Raw genomic sequence first — 20,399 nt, 5'->3', positions numbered from 1 at the left:
GTTGCTTGTATGTAATTTTTTATTTTCTTTTAGGAGGCTTTTCGTTCTCGGTGTAATAGTTTATTTCAATAATATCTCTTTAATCGCCAAATAAAAATTCTACTCCTCAAGGGAAAAACAAAAATAAAATCTAAGAGGGTCGCTAATCTAGGGCACTTTTGCATATAAAAAAAAAAACAGAACACTTATGCCCCACATTATCCATTTACCAGAAACAAAGCTCACGCCGTCCACGTGTTGATTTAAAAACCGGGATAGAGCCTAAAAAGTCCAAGAAGAGGCTCGTAAAATAATTTTTACGAGACAAAATCAGCTTTTACCGGCCGATAAGACAGCCATTAATTGGCCAAAACCATTAATTAATCAAACAGTTTTCTCGGGGCATAGGTCCAGCATCAATTAAAAATACCAAGATCCATTCTTTTAGGGTGAAATAAGAAAAAAAAAAAAGACCATAGATTGCTTGCTGTACTTGCCTTAATGGTAACTTTTTATTGGATTTTCTCAGCTCCCAAAAGTAAATGTGTGAAGAGACAAAAGGGCGCTCCCCCCTCAACGGTTTATTATCTATCCTTTATCAACACGTAGGTCTCTTCTAGAATCTTACAACAACAACTAGAACTTGAGCTAGAGAGAGAAAGTGTTTAGAGCGAGAAGAAGAAGAAGAAGAAGAAGAAGAGGGCTTTTCAAGTTTTGGGATTTGAATAATTCTGAAAAAAATGGAGAACAAAGTGGATGAGGTTGTTGCTGTTGAGCTCCCTGCTCCTCCTGCTTGGAAGAAGAAGGTTTATCTTTCTCTCTGTTTTTTTACCTACTCAAAGTTTCTACTTGTTTCTTTGTATTGGGTACTCAACAAGTACCAAGGAATTATCTTTGGGCTATATTCTGTTTGTGTAGCTTGATTTGAGTTCTGGGTTTGCTTAATTTGCTTCAATTTTAGTTGGGTTGTAGTGTTTTGCGGTAGAATTCTGTTTTGTACTTGTATTTGGGAACTAGGGTTTTTGGCAGAGGAATTTGGGAATTCGAGGTAGTATGTGCCCAGAAAAAGGGAGTAACTTTTTTTTTTTTTTTTTTTTTAATCCAAGATTTTACTCTGAAACCTTGGAGGCTCAAAGTTTGTTGATTTATTTTTAATTTCTTTAATTTTTGAGTACACATTTTCTGTTTGCATCTGTATTCGATTCTGGTGGTTTGCTGCGAACTGAAGAATTTTTCTCTCTCTCTTTTTTTTTGGGTCTGGGTTTGGTCTGATTTTTTTCTTTTCGGGTGTTATGATAGAAATTTGTTTAGTAAAGCTTAGGTTTTTAAATTTTTTTTTTCTTTTTGTTTTCTTATTCATTTTGTAATACAAAGTAGAATCTTTGTTTGCCTATATTTAAGATTTGGGCAATCACACAACAGTCAACATAGACCAACGAGTGAACATGAATTTTACTAATTTAACTAAATTTATACCTTCCCCAGAAAATGTATAGGGAATTAGTAACTTATTGGTGAAGTTGTATCCCCTTGTTAAAATATGCCTCTAAGGTATTGGACTCATGTAATCTGTATTGGCAATTCAAAATTACCGAAGTTTAAGTAAAACGGAGCTATTTGATAGGCTCATTTATTTGAAGAACTTGTAGGGGGATAGTAGTTAAATTTAAATTCAATTCTAGATAATACTGGTATTTCCTCCATTACTTACACAAATCACACATATTCCACAACTTAAGATTTCTCTTCAAACACGGCAACCTTGGTGATTTCATTTCCATTGGTGCTATTTCCAAAAGAAAGTTGTAATTGTATTTAGCTTTTACAGGTTTCTTTGTTATTTCTTGAGTAGATTTGACTCCACTTAGTTATAACTGGTTAGGCATTGTTATAATTGTTTGCTAAATGTAACTGGTAAGGTAATGCAATTACATATCTGTCTGCTTACACTTGGCTTAATCAAATCAAGGACCTTTTCTCACAGATATTTTCATTTTTGTCAATACGTCATTCTTTTTAATTGGTCATTCTTGGTACCGTCCTTTGGATTCAAAAACCTATTATAGTCATTATACTTTCATGGGGAGCTTATACCACTTTTAGGTGCCAGTCGAGGGTGGAGCGAGAAATTTAAGAGGTGTGGGCAATTATTGAGCAAAATCTAGCAAGGGGCTTGTATTTTGATACGTGGAGAATGTTCATGTTTATGGATCACCTTGTATATTCTATAATCATATAGATATATATGTGTGTGTTCGTGTGTGACGTATTTATATATGAACAATGTTGTTTGACCAAAAAAGCAGAGGCAGTGTTAGCGTGTATTGATGTGGAGTTTTACTCACAAAGTACTACCTGAGGTATAAAGTCATGCAGATTGTGAAGGAAAATAAAATGTATACTCATGGTTGCTAGTTATGTTACTTTTTGTTACAAAAGATTTCAAGACTTTATACGGATGAGGGATATTGCTGCTTCTGTCTACATGTATTTCTAAGGGAGATGAAGTTTTAATTGACAAATTTCCTCTTGATTATATTGAGTGCATATATTTCATGGTCAACGGTAGGCAATTCTTTTTAGTGTTTAGTACAGAGTCAAGGCCTGTGAGATGTGATGTCTAGTGAACTGTTTGACTCTTTAAGGACAAGAAATTAGGTAATATTGGCATGCCCTTGGGTCTTAGCTTACCTTTAAATGAAAGTGGGGACACATTTGATCTACATAGAAAAATCTCCTCTCTTAGGTGGTTAACTGTAGATAATTTCAGCAATATTTAACACCTCTGCTACGTAGTGAGTACGTACTGATCATGCGGGAACAAACTATCTGGATGAAATATTATCTTGCCTATATTCTCTAATGCTTATATTCAAAACTGGCCATGAAATAGGAATTTCAGGTCAAATACCTTTTATGCAAGCATCACAAACTGAGTTAAATTGGTTTTGAAATAAATAATGTTTATTTTCTTATGTTTACTTTTTATTCCTTTTCATATTGTTCTAGTTCTTATAACCCCATAAAGTTCCCATATCTCTGCCCTTGTCTTTCTTGAAAGGGGATGTGAAAACTAATGAAATTAAAACCTTAAAACTGTTATAAATTTTTAAGACATAGAATGGTATATGCTTAAGTTTGTTCCTCTTCCCTTTTGTCTCTTTCTCTTGCATGTAACATACATGCATGCCTAAAGGCAGTTCACTGCTGAGGCTCCTGCCAGTGTGGCATTTAAAGAGGGCAAGATGTGCACAGCCATACCCTGTTTTCAGAGAGGTTGTTTCCGGAACTCGACCCACGACCATCAGGTTGCTACGGCAAGGCATTCTGTTTCTGCCAATGTATGTAGTACGTGTATTTTTTTTAATCATGCATAAATAGGTTGTATTATTATGCCAATTATAAAGTAGGCGGTTGCACATAATAGATGCAATGTGTTGGTATATATCTTTGCTTGTCCTAATGTTTTGTAGCTGCATCTAGGAATTAAAATTTTGGTTTTGAAATAAGTGGACCCTGATAGAGAATAAACAACACATATTCTGGGAATTTTGAGGAAAAGAATTTGAGGGCTAACCGGTCGAAGAACTACACCTCATTCATTGGTTGTGATATACAATTGGAGAAATTTCCCATGTTGTGCTGGAGTGGTTTTACTTGAAGGCAATGTCAATGTTAAATTGTGGAGCAGAATGCTGCGGTGGACGCTGGAGACATTCTTACATAGGTTTGAGATGGCAAAAAGGATGGGTGGTCCAGATTTGTCACGGTTGTACAATAATATAATCTTGGTATTTCGATGCAAACTAAATGTCGGAGAAGTTTCGAATAATTTTATCAAAGAGGTTATCCGGGTACTCTGGTATAACATACATAAGACCTTCTTAAAACACCTTTTGCCCCTTCTCTCTCTCTCTCTCTCTTTGATTTGTTTATTTTCCATTATGTGTTAGACTCAGGTCATACTTTTGTGAATCCATTGAATCTACAACTACTGTGACAGTTATGTAGTATTACATATCATATAAATCTGCACGGAATGTCCAAAAAAAAAAAAAGGTTCTGTATGGACTGATAATACATCCTAAACCTTTTTGTTATTAACCTCTCTTTCTTATTTCTTTCTTCCTGTTCCTCTTTTTCCTCCAGTTTATATAGACAAGTCAACTATAGCTATACTACCGTTATCATGTCATTATTGAGGATGGTTGACTGATGCCAATGTGGTTATTGTAAATGTTCCTTGTTATGTGGTTGTTGATATTTTGTTTCTTTTTGTTATGCAGATTTTACCCAAGAAGGGAGTTACACCAAGGAAAAATGATGTCACATTCATTTCTCCAACTGGGGAGGAGATTAACAATAAAAAACAACTGGAGCAGTACCTAAAATCACATCCTGGTAACCCTGCATTGTCGGAGTTTGATTGGAGCACAGGTGAAACCCCTAGGAGATCATCCAGGATCAGTGAAAAGGTCAAGTCGACTCCCCCACCAGAGAATGAGCCTCCAAAGAAAAGAGGCCGGAAATCATCAGGTTCAAAGGACAATAAAGTGGAGACTACTGATGCAGAACATGGTACGAATGACACTGAAATGAAAGATGCAGAGGTAGCTGAGAAGAAAGATGGAGAAGCTGAGAAACAGGTTGAGAATGGAGGAAAAGCACCAGAAGAAACTGACCAAATTAAGACCACAGATACCAAAACTGAAGAAACTATCCCAGAGGATGGTAAGGAGACTCAGACTGATGTTATGGAAACTCAAGGTGGAGAGAAAGATGAAAAGTCAAACAGTGTTGCATCAGAGGAACAACCTGCTGAAGTAGCTTTGGCTACTGAGGTAACTGAAAACAACAAGGAAAAGGTGCCACAAGCTGAGGGAGAGGAAGGAAATGGCTCTACTGACAAGAAACAGGACAACACAACAGCTGCTGTGAACATTGAAGAAAATGGAGCACCAGAGAAAGAGAATCTGAAGGGAATAGCACCATCTGTGGAGGAAGAGATCAAAGGGAAACAAGATGTACCAGAGGTCGATGGGAAAAGCGATGCTCCAGCTGAGGAGAAAGTTAAGACAAAGGATGGGGAGGTAGTTGAAAATGGTAAGGTTGACCAAGTGGTTAAACCTGATGCTGCATAACATCCATAGGCCTTGCCTCGAGCTGCTGAATATACTCTACTACCTCTCCACTGATCTTGTGAAATGGACTGAATTACCTTTTATTGTATGCAGGCTCTCAGTGATCTATGTTGAACTTTTTGCTCCTATTTTAGTAACTCTGGGACTTATGGATAATTGCAATGTTGATGTTAGATTTAATTGTATGTAGGGAACCAACCTGTACTCTGGTAGAATAGGTCGTACAGGCAGACTCTGCAGCCTTATGTTATGCAGATGAGCTTAGAATTTAGAATGCAAGAGATTGCTTATTGGGTTGGCGCTTTTTCTTTTGTCGTGAACTTCGTTTGTAACTTTGTTAATGTGACTAATGTTTAGTAATTTCTTGTGTTGCTTTTGTTGATGATGGTTATTTTCAGTCATAGCTTTGTCAGAAATACTGGAGAATGGATGAAGACTAGGTTAAAGATTATGCAGCTTTATTGTGTTGTGGTGCTAGAACTTACACAGTGCAGATTTTACATGATTTTTAGCCATTATTTTGTCAAATTTCTATGCACTGCTAGCACTGGAAACACATCCATTGAAGTACATGACGGTTATAATATCAGGTGCTCGTTAAGCATTAGAATTTGTGGTAATAATTTCATTTCTTTTTGTTGGGTTTTATAATGTCGGAGTTTTGGATTCTATAATTCTCCTTTCCCACGAAAGGTATAGATCGTTGTCCAACCCAAAGAGAGTGCCTTTTCAGAGAGAGAAAAGTAGCCAAATGGAAACAGTAACAGAAAGTTGGAATGGTACGTACTTTTGATCGAGAGATGTAAAGTAAGAACAAAGTAAGAATCTATTCTATTTTTAGACCACTAAACATTTCGTCACCTTTGTATCAAGGCCAAGCCTAAGAATATCTTCTATTCTCGTTCATGGAATCATAATACTAAGGCTAAGAATCTAGGGCATTATGGCATGCCTGAAGCAAAAGAATTGCATCATCCCAAGGATTGGGTTTATGGTAGTTTGGCGGTTGAGGTTACCGACTTTGTTGGGTTACAGAAGTTCCATTATTAGTTCTTGTCCCCTTCAATATTTCTACAAATGCAATGCTCTTTCATCGTTAATATTCCCAAAAGACAAATGGAGTGCTTCTCTTCCTCCCTCCTCCGGTTGCTTCTTCTCTTCATCATCAGTACTTCATTTCTCAATGGTAAGTAATTGCCTCTTCAACTATTCGATGAATTTAGTGTTCTTACATATGTTGATATATATGATTGTTTTGCAAGCAGTTCAGTCGATCTTGCTCATATTGATTTGATTGTGCCATTGATTTATCCATAACGTCTTTTTTTTTTTTTTGTCTTTTTGGCAAAGTATCCATAAATAACTTTTACATTGCTCAATATGTTCAAATGTTCATATTATATCTAGACCTGTGTTTAGGTTGAATTTTATTAGAATGTATGTTCTAGATTATCGCCTTATCGGTTTATCAACATAACATGTCACGTGTTTGGCAAGAGAACGTTGCTTCTGTTTAGCTGCGTTATGCTAAAACTTTTTATGCTTAGCTCTACAAGCTCTTTAGCTTGTTCCCCTCAGAATTTCCATGTAATCTTAGCAAATTTGTACTTGGATGGTTCCCTTGGGCTAATGAGGCTGCTTTCTGTCTCTGTGTTCAGTTGATGCAACGTTTACTGGAACATATGGAGTAAACTATGGCAGGATAGCAGACAACATACCATCACCTCATAGTGTGGTGACACTTCTCAAAGCAGCGAAGATCAAGAACATCAGAATATATGATGCTGCACCTGAAGTCCTCACCGCCTTCAAGGGATCAGGAATCGAAATAGTTGTTGGACTTGGCAATGAGTTCCTTAAGGAAATCAGCATAGCCGAGGATCGCGCCACGACTTGGATCAAAGAGAAGGTCCAGCCATACCTACCAGGGACTCACATTTCCGGAATAGCAGTCGGGAATGAGATCTTGGGGGGGACTGATGTGGTACTCTGGGAGGTCTTGTTGCCTGCAGTGAAGAATGTGTATAGTGCTCTTGGCCAGCTTGGTTTGGCTAGCAGCATTGAGGTCTCAAGTCCACATTCTGAGGCTGTTTTTGCTAATTCTTACCCACCATCTGCTTGCATTTTTAGAGAAGATATTGCTGGTTACATGAAGCCACTTCTGGAGTTCTTTTCGCAGATTAAATCTCCGTTTTACATAAACGCATATCCATTCCTTGCTTATAAGAGTGACCCTGAGCACATTAACCTCAACTATGCTCTATTCAAGTCAAATCCCGGAATTCTAGACACAAAGACTAATCTCCACTATGACAACATGTTCGATGCCATGGTTGATGCATCTTATTTCGCTTTGGAGAAGGCTGGATATGACAAGATGGAAGTCATAGTATCCGAAACTGGTTGGGCATCCAAGGGGGACCCAGATGAAGCAGGAGCAGATGCGAAAAATGCCAGGACTTACAACTTGAATTTGAAGAAAAGGCTGGCCAAGAAGAAGGGGACTCCTCATAGGCCAAAGATGGTGGTGAAAGCCTATATTTTTGCTTTGTTCAATGAGAACTTGAAACCGGGGCCAACGTCGGAGAGGAATTTCGGATTGTTCAAAGCAGATGGGAGCATTTCGTATGACATTGGGTTCACTGGACTTGTTGCACCAAACGCAGCATCCTCATCTCTTCTTAATTACAAGGTATGCATCTTTACGAAAAATACAATCATATGACCATGATTAGTTGTCAAACATTGCTTAGTTGGCCATTTTTTTTTTCACTTCCTCATTTATGCGACATTTTTGTTTACAGGGCATGGGATTTCGAGGTTGGTTTCAATCTTCGCATACCTGGGTTTTCACAAGTTGTGCTGCTGTTCTGCTTCTAATGTTATCGTCATAACTAAAGGCTCGATCCTTTGCGCCGGGTGATGCTGAACAGCTGAAGTGGTTCAAGTTCTTACATTAACAATTGTCACATTTCCATGTATATCCAATTCATTTTCTAGTTTTACATTATTATTCATTGTACATTAGATGAAGATCTAAATAGCTGACGGTTTTCTAATAATATTCCGGCAATGTTCATGTACAACACTCATTTCCTTCTGTTTTCTTTCCTAGTAGTAACCAAACTGTCATTAAAAACTATACAAGTCACATGAATATCAGCTTGATCGAAGCTGGGGCACAAGCGGGGATGGTGCCTCATCTCCAAACAATTGAATCACTACATTCTGCAGCAAAACTAGCAACAGTATGAGCAATCATATTTGCATGATCTCGGTATTAGCTAGGACTAGTAACAGACTAACAGCAAAAGCAAGAGACAATTTATAGGAGTATAGGTACAAGACTTGCTCATCCTAGCAAAGCTACTAATATCCTCAAGTACCTGACCAGAACCCAAATTGGCCATAAAAGTAGAGATCCACTCACCATTGCAATTTCGCAACACACTTCCAGGCTCCAGCACTGGTGCGGGCGCCCAATAAAAAAAAAAAAAAAATGACGCACCGTGGGCTGTGAGAGGAAAGCCTCCAATACAAAAATAAAATAAAAAGGGACAAATCCTAACGAATTTTTGGTCTGAGTCCTAATGAAATTTCGTTGGCAACAACTCCCCATTAAAAAATAAAATAAGATAAAAGTAGCCACACATGTGCCCACGGTAAAAGTCTCTCATAAGAAAATAAAAGGGTTTTTGTCCATTTACACCATTTTTAGAGATTTTTTTCCCACTTACCCCACTAAGTTTTTTTAATTCCCTCTTACCCAAAACACTCTAAGGAGGTCTTCCCTAATACCCCATTAAGATTTTTTTTTTGTTTTTTTTTTTTTTTAATACCATTTTACCCTCACCTTTGTTACTTAGAGAGAGAGAGAGAGAGAATGGAAGAGAGAGAAACCATAGGGGACTTCGCCGGAGCCCGGTCACCGGCCGCCGGAATCCGGTCACCGGCCGCCGGAATCCGGCCAACTTTCGCCGGAATCCGGTCAACTTTCGCCGGAATCCGGTCACCGGCCGCCGGAATCTGGTCACCGACCTCCGCCCACCGGAATTTGCTGAAAATCTCACCGGAAGGTTTTTTTGCCCCCAATAGATATCTATTGCCCCCCAATAGACCTTTATTGCCCCCTATTGCCCCCCAATAGACGCCTATTGCCCCGATAGTATATTGCCCCCTAATAGACGTCTATTGCCCCCTAATAGACGTCTATTGCCCTCCAATAGACGACTATCAACCATGTATTGCCCCCCAATAGACGACTATCAGTCATGTATTGCCCCCCAATAGACGTTTCGATTACCGAAATGGGAACTAATTTTCCTAAAATTACACAAATAAAACTTTGATTAAAGAAAAAAAAGAGGTGATTACGTCAATTCAAAACGTCTATTGCCCCCCAATAGACGTCCATTGCCCCCCAATAGACGCAATAGACGTCTATTGCCCCCCCCAATAGATCTTTAAGAGGCCTCTATTGCCCCAATAGAACCTTTTTTTTTTCTTTCTTTTCATTTTGGGCTTCTGAACCAATTTACAGCAAAAAAAAAAAAAAGAAGTTGATTTGGGCACCCAGAGAAAAGCTCTGGGCACCAAATCGTGGTTCTCCTCCACCACCGGCATACCAGATCCATGTTCTCCTCTGCCACCGGCCTGTGTCGAGGCCGGAGAGCCTGGGTCGAGCACCAGAGGTCGAGCTCGAGTGCCAATTCCCGCCGGAGATGAGCTGCGGTTTTGATTTCGTGATCGGCGAAGCCAAGCAACCGGTAACTTCAGTCTTCAGCACGAACTCGCCGCCGGCAATGGATGGCGCGAACTCCGAGCTCGCTGCACGAACCGGAACTCCGACCTAGCTGCACGGAGGTGACGTAAAGGAGCTCCGAGCTCGCTGCACCAACTCGCCGCCGGCTGTACGATCGATGACGCCGGCTGCACGAACTCGCCGCCGTCTTCTGGGCTGCACAAACTCGTCGCCGGCTTCTGGACTGCACGACTATCGCCGGATGAGAGAGAGAGAGAGAGAGAGAGAGAGAGAGAGAGAGAGAGAGAGAGAGAGAGAGAGAGAGAGAGAGAGAGAGAATCAGATCGAAGAGGAGAGAGAGTCAGATCGAAGAGGAGAGAGAGTCAGATTGGAGGGGAGAGAGGAGAGAGAGCTAGATGGCATATGGTGTAATTTATTAATTTGAGTGAGGGTAAAATTGTCTTTTTAATTTAAATTGGGTAGTGGGGAATAAAAATCTGTTGCTGGGGTAAGTAGGATAACTTTGGCTCATTTTGGGGCTTTTGGTCAAGGACCCAAAATAAAATAAAAAAGAACAAATTAGTCGGACCTGTTTAAGGAAAACTGAAATTGGGAGAGAATTGAATCGTACTTTCATTGATAATAGGAGCCTCTTTATATAGAGGATTACAAACATAGAAATAGAGTTGTACATGGAAACATAATCGTACATTGATTGGATATCTCCTAAGATTCTCCGAGAATATCTCTAATATAAACTCTATTTCAACCAGAGCAAGTAACCTCGAGTTTGGGCGAGACACATATTCTGGATTTACTTGAACACTCCCCCTTGTGTCGCCCAAACGTGGTGCTCCTCTTGTTGCCTCACTAAAAACCTTGCCGGGTAACAAAAACCCTGTGAGACAAAAATAACCTCGGTCGAAGGGGAAAAAGAACAAAACACACCCTTCACGTTTCGAGACCATACATGTAGACATCTCCCCCTGATGTCTGCATCTCCCCCTGATGACAACGGTCATGGGAGTTCGGATAACTTCCGCAAAAGATGCTACCAACATGTTTCTCGAAAGTGGAATTTAGGCAATGACTTAGTGAGCAAGTCTGCCACACTGTCCTCAGATTGAACCTAGTTCACTTTGATCTTGAGGAGAGTCTGTTGTTGCTGATTATGCTTGGTGTTGTCGCTTTTGATGTACCCTTTGCTTCTTTATTCAAAACAAGCAGCATTATCTTAAATGCTCGTAGGCTCATCTGTGGTAGACTTCAAACCACAATTGTTTCGAACATGCGTAATTATGGATCCAATCCATATACATTCACGAACCACTTTGTGAAGAGCAATAATCTCTGCATTGTTCGAAGATATAGCGACTAGGGTCTATTTCTGTAGACCTCCAAGATATCACGGTCTTTACCCATGGTGAACACTTAACCATTTTGGGAATGACCTTTGTGTGGGTCAGAGAGATACCCAACATCAGCAAAACCTTCCAAAACACATGTCGTTTTGGGATGGGGATAGTGGACGCAGGCCAGTGTTGGCGGCGTTCCTGGTGTGTGATGGGTCCGAATCCATCATCTCTCTGTAGGGATAAAGCAAGCCCATATCAGTCGTACATATCTAGTATCGAAAGATATCTTTTACACCAATCCAATGGCGTCGCGTTGGCGCAGAGCTATACCTTAGCTAACAAGTTCATGGCAAATGAGATGTCTGGTCTTGTGCATTGAGCTAAGTACAATAATGCGCCTATTGTACTTAAGTAAGGCACTTCTGTCTCTAGCACATCTTCGTCATCATCCTTTTCAGGATCAAGACTACGGACGATCATGGTGGTGCTTGAAGGCTTGACCTTGTCAAAATGCCAAACATCTCGCGAGACATAATCGTGTTCTCCCAAAATCCTTCATCTCAAACTCAGATTTCAAGTGTTCAGCGGTTTCCCTTAACTCTTTAAGGGCTTCTAATGAAGATCATGTCCAACATGAACTGCGATAGAATCCGAAACTTGTTATGGAAACGCGTGGGCATATCCCTTCCCAATCAAGTAGTCACTTTAGTGAGCGTTTCAACCTTATTGTAAACGCGCTCCGTGGTCTAGAGCCACTTGACTTGGGTAAATGAAGTTCACCATGAACCTTCATGTATATTCCATATCTAGATCCCCATATAGATACGTAGTGACCACATTTGTAAGCTGCATGTTCAGTTATTTGGAAACTACCAAACTCACAGGGTAGTGGAGTGCAATGACATCTATTACGAGAGAATATGTCTTATCGTCGTCGATTCCAGGGCGTTTTGTGAGAAGCCTTGCGCCATAAGGCGAGATTGTCATCTCTTTTTCTCATCACGCTTTCTAACGAAGACCCATTAGTCAATAGGTTTTATGTTAGGAGGTGTTGGCATCACTGGCTCGAAAACCTTCCTATTCGTTAGAAAATCCAACTTAACCTAGATCGCATCTTTCCATTTAGGCCAAATCTCTCTACGTTGGCATTCATTCATCAACGGAGCGTGGTTCGATATCATCTGACTCAACAAACTCATGCGAAACGAAATGCGCAACTACATCATCAATTATGATGGAGTTTCTATCCCACGTCTCATGTACACTAGTGTAAGTTCATAGAGCTCTATATTATCAGGAATAGGTTCTGACGTTGAGGCGTCCCCCAACGATAACCATAACCCGGAAGATACTCATGAGACGGATTTTGAGTGTCGATGATCAAAGGATTGGAGTGTGCGAAAGTATCCTTCGAACCCACGGGCCTTCCACGCATCCTAGCTGGGGCCATGGCCTATAACGCCAGAGTGTCACTCTCTTTGGCGTTGGTGCCATGCCTACCTCCGTGTAGGGTGGAGCTACGTCCTCTCATAGGGACGTCCTTTCTTGCAGGCATATTTGCAGCATATTTGTGTGATCTCGTCACTTTAGTAGGGATCGAGATGAGACATAATGGGGACAGACCACGACAATTCCTGTCGTTCCTGCTGAACATATGTGTTCTTATCTCCCCCTAACGATGGGAAGACTGTCTCATCAAAGTGACATCCGCAAATCTAGCGGTAAGGAGATCGCGTTGCAAGGGTATTAAGTGGCAGACGATTGTTGGAGTTTCAAATCCAACTGAGTTGCCCATTCGTCTTTAAGGACCCATCATGGAACGCTGTGGCGGCGCAATTGGCACATAAATGACACACTCAAATATGCGTAAGTATGATATTTGTACCCAGTCACTAGCTGTAATGCAGAGGTAGATTGAGTGGCGGTGGGTCGTAGACGAATTAGCATAGCTGCATGCGATATTGCATCACCCCAAGCGGATATTAGGAGATTGGTACGCATTACCAATGTCCGGACTACTATCGTAGTCATTTCCGTGAGACCGTTTGGGTGTGTTCATGGGAATATGATGTCCAACATCAGTCCCAATACAATAACCATCGAAAGTCTTAGATGTAAACTCTCTAGCATTGTTAAGTCCAATTGACGGAATTAGGATGATCCGGGGAGTGAGCCCGTTGTCATATGATATTTGCTAGGAGTGTAGCATAAGCAGCATTTACAAGTGGACAATGACACAACACGTGACCAGCGTGTTTGCGTGTCAACCAACATCATGAGATATTTAAACGTCCGTAAGTTGGTTGAACTAGTCCACAGAATCCCCACGGATTCTATGTAAGAACAGAATGAGTATTTTTATATCCTTTGCATAGGATGGTCTCAGTCCTAATTTTCCTAAGGAACGGGCTTTGTAAAACGAGCGAGAGGTTTTAGAAGTAACCAATGAGGATTTTGGTTGGGCCTGAGCGTCTGAAATGCTATTTGAAGCAAGTTGGTGATTGCAGCATCACCTGGGGCGCCATCACCATGATGGACGCCATCCATGGTGTCATGGATAGGGACTATGCCAGCCCTAAGCTGGTGGTGGACGGCGGCAGTACCAGAGGCAGCGACGACGGTCACACTTAGTCCAAGAATCAACCTTTGATTCATGCTTCATTTCGCTTGAGAGAATGGATGTCCGTGTGAAGTCTTTTGTAGACAGATCATCATATCATGACTAGGATGATCTATCCTGTCGTGACAAAGCCAATATGTGTCTAAATCCAAGAGATCTTCTCTCATAACTTTTATTGGATTTAATAGCTCGAATAGTGACATAGAATCCACTAGAGAGACACATAAACTTCTCTAAGATGCGCTTTTGTTCGCAATCATTAGAGGTATTACAAAGGAACTCATTTTAGTTCTCTACATGCGTTTTCGCATGGAATCCGTTAGCTATTTATAGGGTATGATTTGCCCTAAGAGCGTAGAGAGTTTCTGTGACAGTAATCAAGGTGCCATTTGGCAAGTGGAACTTGGGCTATTCCATGTCCTTGAATTAATACCGATGGCCCAGCCATCGTAGTCACAAAGTAATATGCTCATAATCAAAATGGAGTCATAATGAAAAGAACTCGAAATTTTATTCATAAGGCAACGGAGTTACATCATTGTCTCTTTGACCAAAGAAAATCTAATCCAAAATGCTATCTAATGCAAAACAATGGTAGTCGTCTAACTTCTTTCGGTAATTCCAAAATAAATGTGACCAGGTGAGTAGAGAGATGTCGGTGGAGCAAGGCTCGCTTAAGTACAACTAATCTCAGAACCTTCCTAGACATCACACTTACTTTGGGTGAGCCTACTTTGAAGAATGGCTAAACCATCGGCATTTACTGCAAAAATATATGGCAATTGCCTATTACATCTCTTGGAAAAATAAAGACTTAAATAGAATTGGCGATCTATTGATCCCAGCCAGATTTGTAGTCTTTAACCCTTCACTATAGATCATCTTCTTGATCTTCTTGTTCCACATAGTGAGCTTCTCTTGCTTCACAATATGCTTTGTAGGTGGTGACAATTTCTTCACGAGCTCTACAAATGGGTGCCCTATGACCGGATACTCCACATCGAGAACATGCATCTCTTTGCTCAGACTCCATTGATTGAGGCGCTTTGAAAGCGTCATTTAGATGGCTCTTAGTGTTGGTGGCGCCACCAACATGGCCAGAGGTGTTGCCTCCCTCTCTCTTTCCACGTTGACCTCTTCAGTTCCGTGTTTGCCTATTTTGGCGGTTACCTTCCCAAGTAGAGCGATTATATGGACCAGAACGACAAGAAGTTTCCCTAAGATTAGGGTTTCGCTCTTGGCGCATTCTCTTAGGGGCGCGACTATAATTGGATTCCGGAATATGCTCTGTTTCCACGGATCTCGAATTATAGTTCTTCACAAGGATGTTGTCATGCTTTTCAACGACATTCATAGCTCCAATGAGCTCATGAAACCTTGTGATCCGTCTTGTAGTAACATCGATTCGATAGTTCTTAGCAACCATCAATGCAGAGACGAGGAAGGTAGAGAAAGTCTTCTCAATCAACATCGCATCTGTGATCTCTTTACCACAAAATTTCATTAAGGATTTAATGCGAATTGCTTCCGAGTTGTAGTCAAGAACTGACTTGAAATCACAGAAGCGGAGGCTATGCCATCTCACTTCTGGGTTAGGAAGCAAGGAGTCACGGACGTTGCCAAATCTTTCTTCGAGTGAGACCCACAACCTTCTGTGGTCTTCTTCATTCATACACTCGTACTGGAGCGAATCATCCATATGACGAGTCATTAGGATGATGGCTTTCGCCTTATTTGCCTCTAAGGCTGCTCTATTTGCTTTCAAAGCTTGAGCTTGGTCAACAGTTAGCACATCCACATCCTGGCTAGGCTCGAGAATCGTATTCAGGATTCCATCGGCCTTGAGATGTTGGCGGACATCACGAACCCACCTGTGATATTCAGAGCCAGTTGTTCCCAATGGAGCAAAGTCCAATTTGTTCAGGTTACTCATCCTGAAAGAGAACAAGAAATTAGGGTTAGTTTCGGAGCGAAAAAGGCTACCACGAAAACAAATAAAATTTCTGAGTGTAGTCGCTTCCAAGAAATTAGGAATTTCCGAGCGTAGTCGCTTCCAAGAAATTCGATTCCAAGAGGGGTTGGATTAGATCGAAACAATGATGTTTGCGGTCGATCGTTTTATCTGAATAAACTCTAAGTTTGGAGGACTCTACAAGCTCCAAGCTTGGAGTGAGCACGAACCCCCACAGTTCGGCTTAATTTGGTCTCCCCTATGATGAAGAAAGGGCCGGGGGTAGAAGAAGGGATGTTGCAAGTCCCCGAGAAAAAGAAGAGAAAAGAAATAAAAACTTCAAAAACGGGAACTTTTAGTAAAAATGACCTCGAAATAGGTCGCCGGGAAATTTTGGCTGGAAAAAGTCGCCGGAAAAGTGGTCGGAAAAAGTGGCTGGAAAAGGGTCGGGAAAGTCGCCGGAATCTGGCCGGAAAAGTTGTTGACCGGATGTTGACCGTGGACTGACGTGGCAGAATCTGATTATGTGGCTGCTGGCGTGGCATCTGACGTGGCTGCTGACTTGGCAGAATCTGATGATGGGCTTGGACTGCGTCAGTGGGCTTATTTCTTCTTCTGGCTGGGCCGCCTGCTTCTTCCTTCTCCCTTTTGTTTTTTTGTTTCTTTCTGCTAACGTGGGCCTCCTCTTTTTTTTCTCTTTCTTTTCTTTTCTTCCACTCTTCTTCTGCTGTTCTTCTTTTTGCCTTTTGTTTCCTTGCAAACTTTGACTGAAAATGTTGAAAACGTGCCCCCCCCCTTCGTGGGCTGCTACCCACAGTTTTTTTTTTCTTCTCTTCTCTTCTGCTTTTGATCGAGGAAGCCTTTTTCTTCTTGTTTTTTTTTTCTTTTTCTCTTCTGCCTTTGACCGAGAGCGTCTTCTTCTTCAGTTTTTTTTTTCTTTTCGCTGGCAGGGGCTAACCAGCTATAACGTGCAAAAGCTTTGTGGATGAGACTAACCGGCAGTGAATCGAAGCTAACACACACCTTTTTTTTTCAAGGGTTTGAGATTTTAGGATTTCAGGGTTAGAACTTCGTGCTGATAACGTGTTTAAGGAAAACTGAAATTGGGAGAGAATTGAGTCGTACTTTCATTGATAATAGGGGCCTCTTTATATAGAGGATTAGAAACATAGAGATAGAGTTGTACATGGAAACATAATCGTACATTGATTGGATATCTCCTAAGATTCTCCTAGAATATCTCTAATATAAACCCTATTTCAACCAGAGCAAGTAACCTCGAGTTTGGGCCAGACACATATTCTGGATTTACTTGAACAGGACCAACATTCTTTGGGAAAAGCTCTCCATAAAAAATTAAACATATTTGTTGGCAACACTGTCGTTGTTAAGACCTCTTATAAAAAAGGGTGCGGCTATTGCCACCATACTATTTTCTTAGTTCACCCTACAAACATTATTATAGAAAGACTATATTACCCAAGTACAAAATGACTAATAATTAAGTACACTAATCTTCTAAAATCCAAATCTATAAGGAAAATAAATAGGTAACCAATTAATTAAATATAAAAACTACTTAATTCCTCATTGGATAACAATAATCTTCATATTCTCCACCCAAATTTGAATTTATTACTATTTTTTTTTTGTCTTTTTGTTGCATCCTAACTATTAATGTTAACTTTATCCAAATCTTTGCAATACCCTTTGTGAACAGCGAAAGTAAAATTTAAAACACGAAAAATAAATCAATCTTTTTTTCATTGCTCATAGTTGTTAACTTACTAACTTTTTGACATGGATTAAAATAGACGAACATCGAAAAAAAAAATTAATTAGAAAACTTGAATATATTTCAGTGTTTTTATTGGTATAAATTAAATAAGAGATTTTCCTTAAAAAAATATTTTTTAATTGGATATGTCATATAAGGATACTCTTTTTTTTTTTTTTTTTTTTTTTTGAATCAATCCATCAATGATTGTATTACTCAAGCCAGAATGGCCATTACATACCCCTCCGCTACCATTCAAAGATAGACAAGAGGTTGTGGAGGTAACACACGGTACATAGAAACTAGACCACTTATTAGACACTCAGTGCTCACTTATTAAAGCAAGCCTATTGACTATGATAACACTAGACATAGTAATAGGCAAAGTTCAAAACTAGACTTGTTAGGTTCCTAATACAAAAAACTAATTGTAATTAGACAAAAGCTAAAAACATAGGATTGGATCAAGGGCCAAAGCCCTAGTCCAAATTTAAACCTAGCAGGCCAAATATCAGAAGCCCAAAACTCAAGGCCCAGCAGGATTGATGGCCCATTCGGTGACGTCAGCGAGGCCAGTGGGTGACGTCAGCCGCCCAGAAGCCAGACAGCTGCACCGATGCAACTGCACCCGACTCCAGCACCACAAAGCCGCCACCGCCCGATTCGCCGCCACGCCGCCACGAAGCCGCAAGACCTTGCCACCTCGAACCATGCTTTCGCACCACTCGATCCAGCACCCACGACCCAGGCCGCCTTCCATTCCGCAGCATCCGACACCGTCAGCGAGGCCCACCGAGCCTGTGCAATCACTCCCCCGAGACGTCGACCGAAATCTGCTACCAACCCCACCCGGAAAACCTCGAGCAAGGCACCTAACGTTGGGAGCCCCGGTGAATAGTATCAATCACCCCGTCCGGCAGCAGCCATCTAACGTCAGCCAGGCCGGACGCCAGGGCGCCGCCGGACGAGGAAAGATCTCGCAGTCGAATTCGGCTTTAGGGTTTTCTAGAGAGAGAGAGATCAATCTTGTAGTTTGTATATATACATATAAGGATACTCTTGGAAAGAGAAATGGGTTAGATAAGTAATTTTAATAATTGAAATTAAAATGTAGGGTGAAATGAGCAAGTAGGGTGAACAAAGAAAATAGTAGGGTGACAATAGCCGCACCCTATAAAAAAATATAAAAAAGAGGGACTTAATAATCTTGGTAAAGTTTTGTTGTTAAAAGTTCCCCGTAAAAAGAATAAAATGAAAAGAGACACATCTTTGCAGACAAATTTTGTTGGTTAAAACCTCTTATAAAGAATAAAATAAACACGGACATAGTAATCATGATGAATAACAAGCCGGTAAAAGCCTCCTAGAAACGAAAACAAACACACATTTTCTAGTGAATATTTTGTTGTCAAAAGTCACTCATACAAAATATAAAAATCGACATGAGTCGTCAACTGAAATATTCCATCAGCAAAGTCTCCCATAAAAAATACAACAAAAAGCATATTTATTGACGAATATTGTTGTTTTAGGCTGTTTCCATTTCCCTCACTGTTAAAAGACACATATTCATAAACAGAAGAGAATGATTGGAAGCCCTAGTTTCAACTCCAACTTCATCAATCTCTTATTTTCTCTGTTAGTTGATCTAAAATTTAACGTTTCTTCATAGGTAATTATATCTTATGAATTTGATTTTCTATTAATTATTTAGCTTTTTCATATTTTGATATTGGGTCTCAATTGCAAAAAGATGCTTTTGATTTGAATACATCCATCTACTGTACTATGTATTCTTTATCTTAGGTTCATTCAATAATTTTTTATATATCAATTAGTTATAAAAATGGTTCAATGTATTGAAAGATCTCAAGCACCATAGGTTCACTTCTTTTTGAACCCTTAAATTCTCAGGCCGACCCTGGTGGGACCTGTAAAGAATGATCCAGTATTTAGTTACATTTCCATTTCCCAGCTGATGATCCTTTAAAAGCAGATGCACCAATGGGCGTATTTGCTGACCAATTAATCAACAATCAATAAAAGCTGAATGCAGCGGTCATAATTGGTAGATACCAATTAATAGATCCCACCAGTCATACCAATCACTGGCCAAAAATTGATCAGCCATTTAGCCCGACCTATTCAGTGGGCTCCACAACATGTGGCTGCTGCCAAGAGTAACAGCCATTTAATTGCAACCGTTGGATCTTCAATCTGACGGCTGCAATTAAATGACAATGATAACCCTCCATCAATTAGTTCTTCATTTCCTTTTATTGTCATCCAACAAGGGTAGATTCATATTCTAATTGGCAAGTTGATGAAGAAATACAATTATGCGATTCGTGGGCATGTAAGACCGTATGCCCCATCACTAGCAAAGCTATAACCACCATTGGGTTATGAGAAAAAGTTCATGCCGATTACATGCAAAATTGGGTAGGTCCACCAATCATCTAAACTCCTCAAGCTCTCCAATCTCATTTTCTAGCAGGGTTGAAGAAAATGCTCAAAGATGGCACAATGCACAGATGACTTTCCGTAACTGTATGGTAAGCGGCACCAATCGAATGGATGATGTTCACATTTTTCTACTAATACTATTAATTGTTATATTATTATTATTTATGTTTTTAAGTTATATTTTCCTTACAAATGTTGGATTTATATCGTTTCATTCTCCTTGCTTAGGAAAATCAAACTCAAGGGATCTTCATGAAAAAATATCCCAAGCCCTTTGATAAATTTGGATGTTAGAATGTAATTAAGCACCACCTGTATTTCAAAGATCCACCATCTAATCCCCAACCACCGGAGTCATATTCAACAGCT

At 40.2% G+C, this 20,399-nt stretch overlaps 2 protein-coding genes across 3 annotated transcripts; both read left to right on the top strand.

Moving 5' to 3' along the window:
* The first annotated feature begins 579 nt into the window (after positions 1 to 579).
* Positions 580 to 5,502, top strand: LOC133725106 (methyl-CpG-binding domain-containing protein 11-like). Of its 2 annotated transcripts, none has more exons than XM_062152226.1 (2): positions 580 to 785; positions 4,266 to 5,502. In XM_062152226.1, exons 1-2 carry the CDS (start codon positions 720 to 722, stop codon positions 5,118 to 5,120), a joined length of 921 nt encoding a protein of 306 aa, XP_062008210.1. In that variant the 5' UTR covers positions 580 to 719; the 3' UTR covers positions 5,121 to 5,502. The 2 variants fall into 2 exon arrangements, with proteins under 2 accessions (XP_062008210.1, XP_062008209.1); XM_062152225.1 differs by lacking the exon at positions 580 to 785 and adding an exon at positions 805 to 3,320.
* Positions 5,503 to 6,130: 628 nt separating this feature from the next.
* Positions 6,131 to 8,267, top strand: LOC133738787 (glucan endo-1,3-beta-glucosidase 14-like). Its single transcript, XM_062166410.1, has 3 exons — positions 6,131 to 6,306; positions 6,779 to 7,812; positions 7,925 to 8,267. Exons 1-3 carry the CDS (start codon positions 6,198 to 6,200, stop codon positions 8,012 to 8,014), a joined length of 1,233 nt encoding a protein of 410 aa, XP_062022394.1. The 5' UTR covers positions 6,131 to 6,197; the 3' UTR covers positions 8,015 to 8,267.
* Positions 8,268 to 20,399: the final 12,132 nt, after the last annotated feature.

Source organism: Rosa rugosa, chromosome 1 (genome assembly GCF_958449725.1).
Source record: "Rosa rugosa chromosome 1, drRosRugo1.1, whole genome shotgun sequence".
Classification (NCBI taxonomy): domain Eukaryota; kingdom Viridiplantae; phylum Streptophyta; class Magnoliopsida; order Rosales; family Rosaceae; genus Rosa; species Rosa rugosa.
The sequence above is the reverse complement of the archived record's forward strand: the minus strand, read 5'-3'. Positions and strand labels throughout refer to the sequence as shown.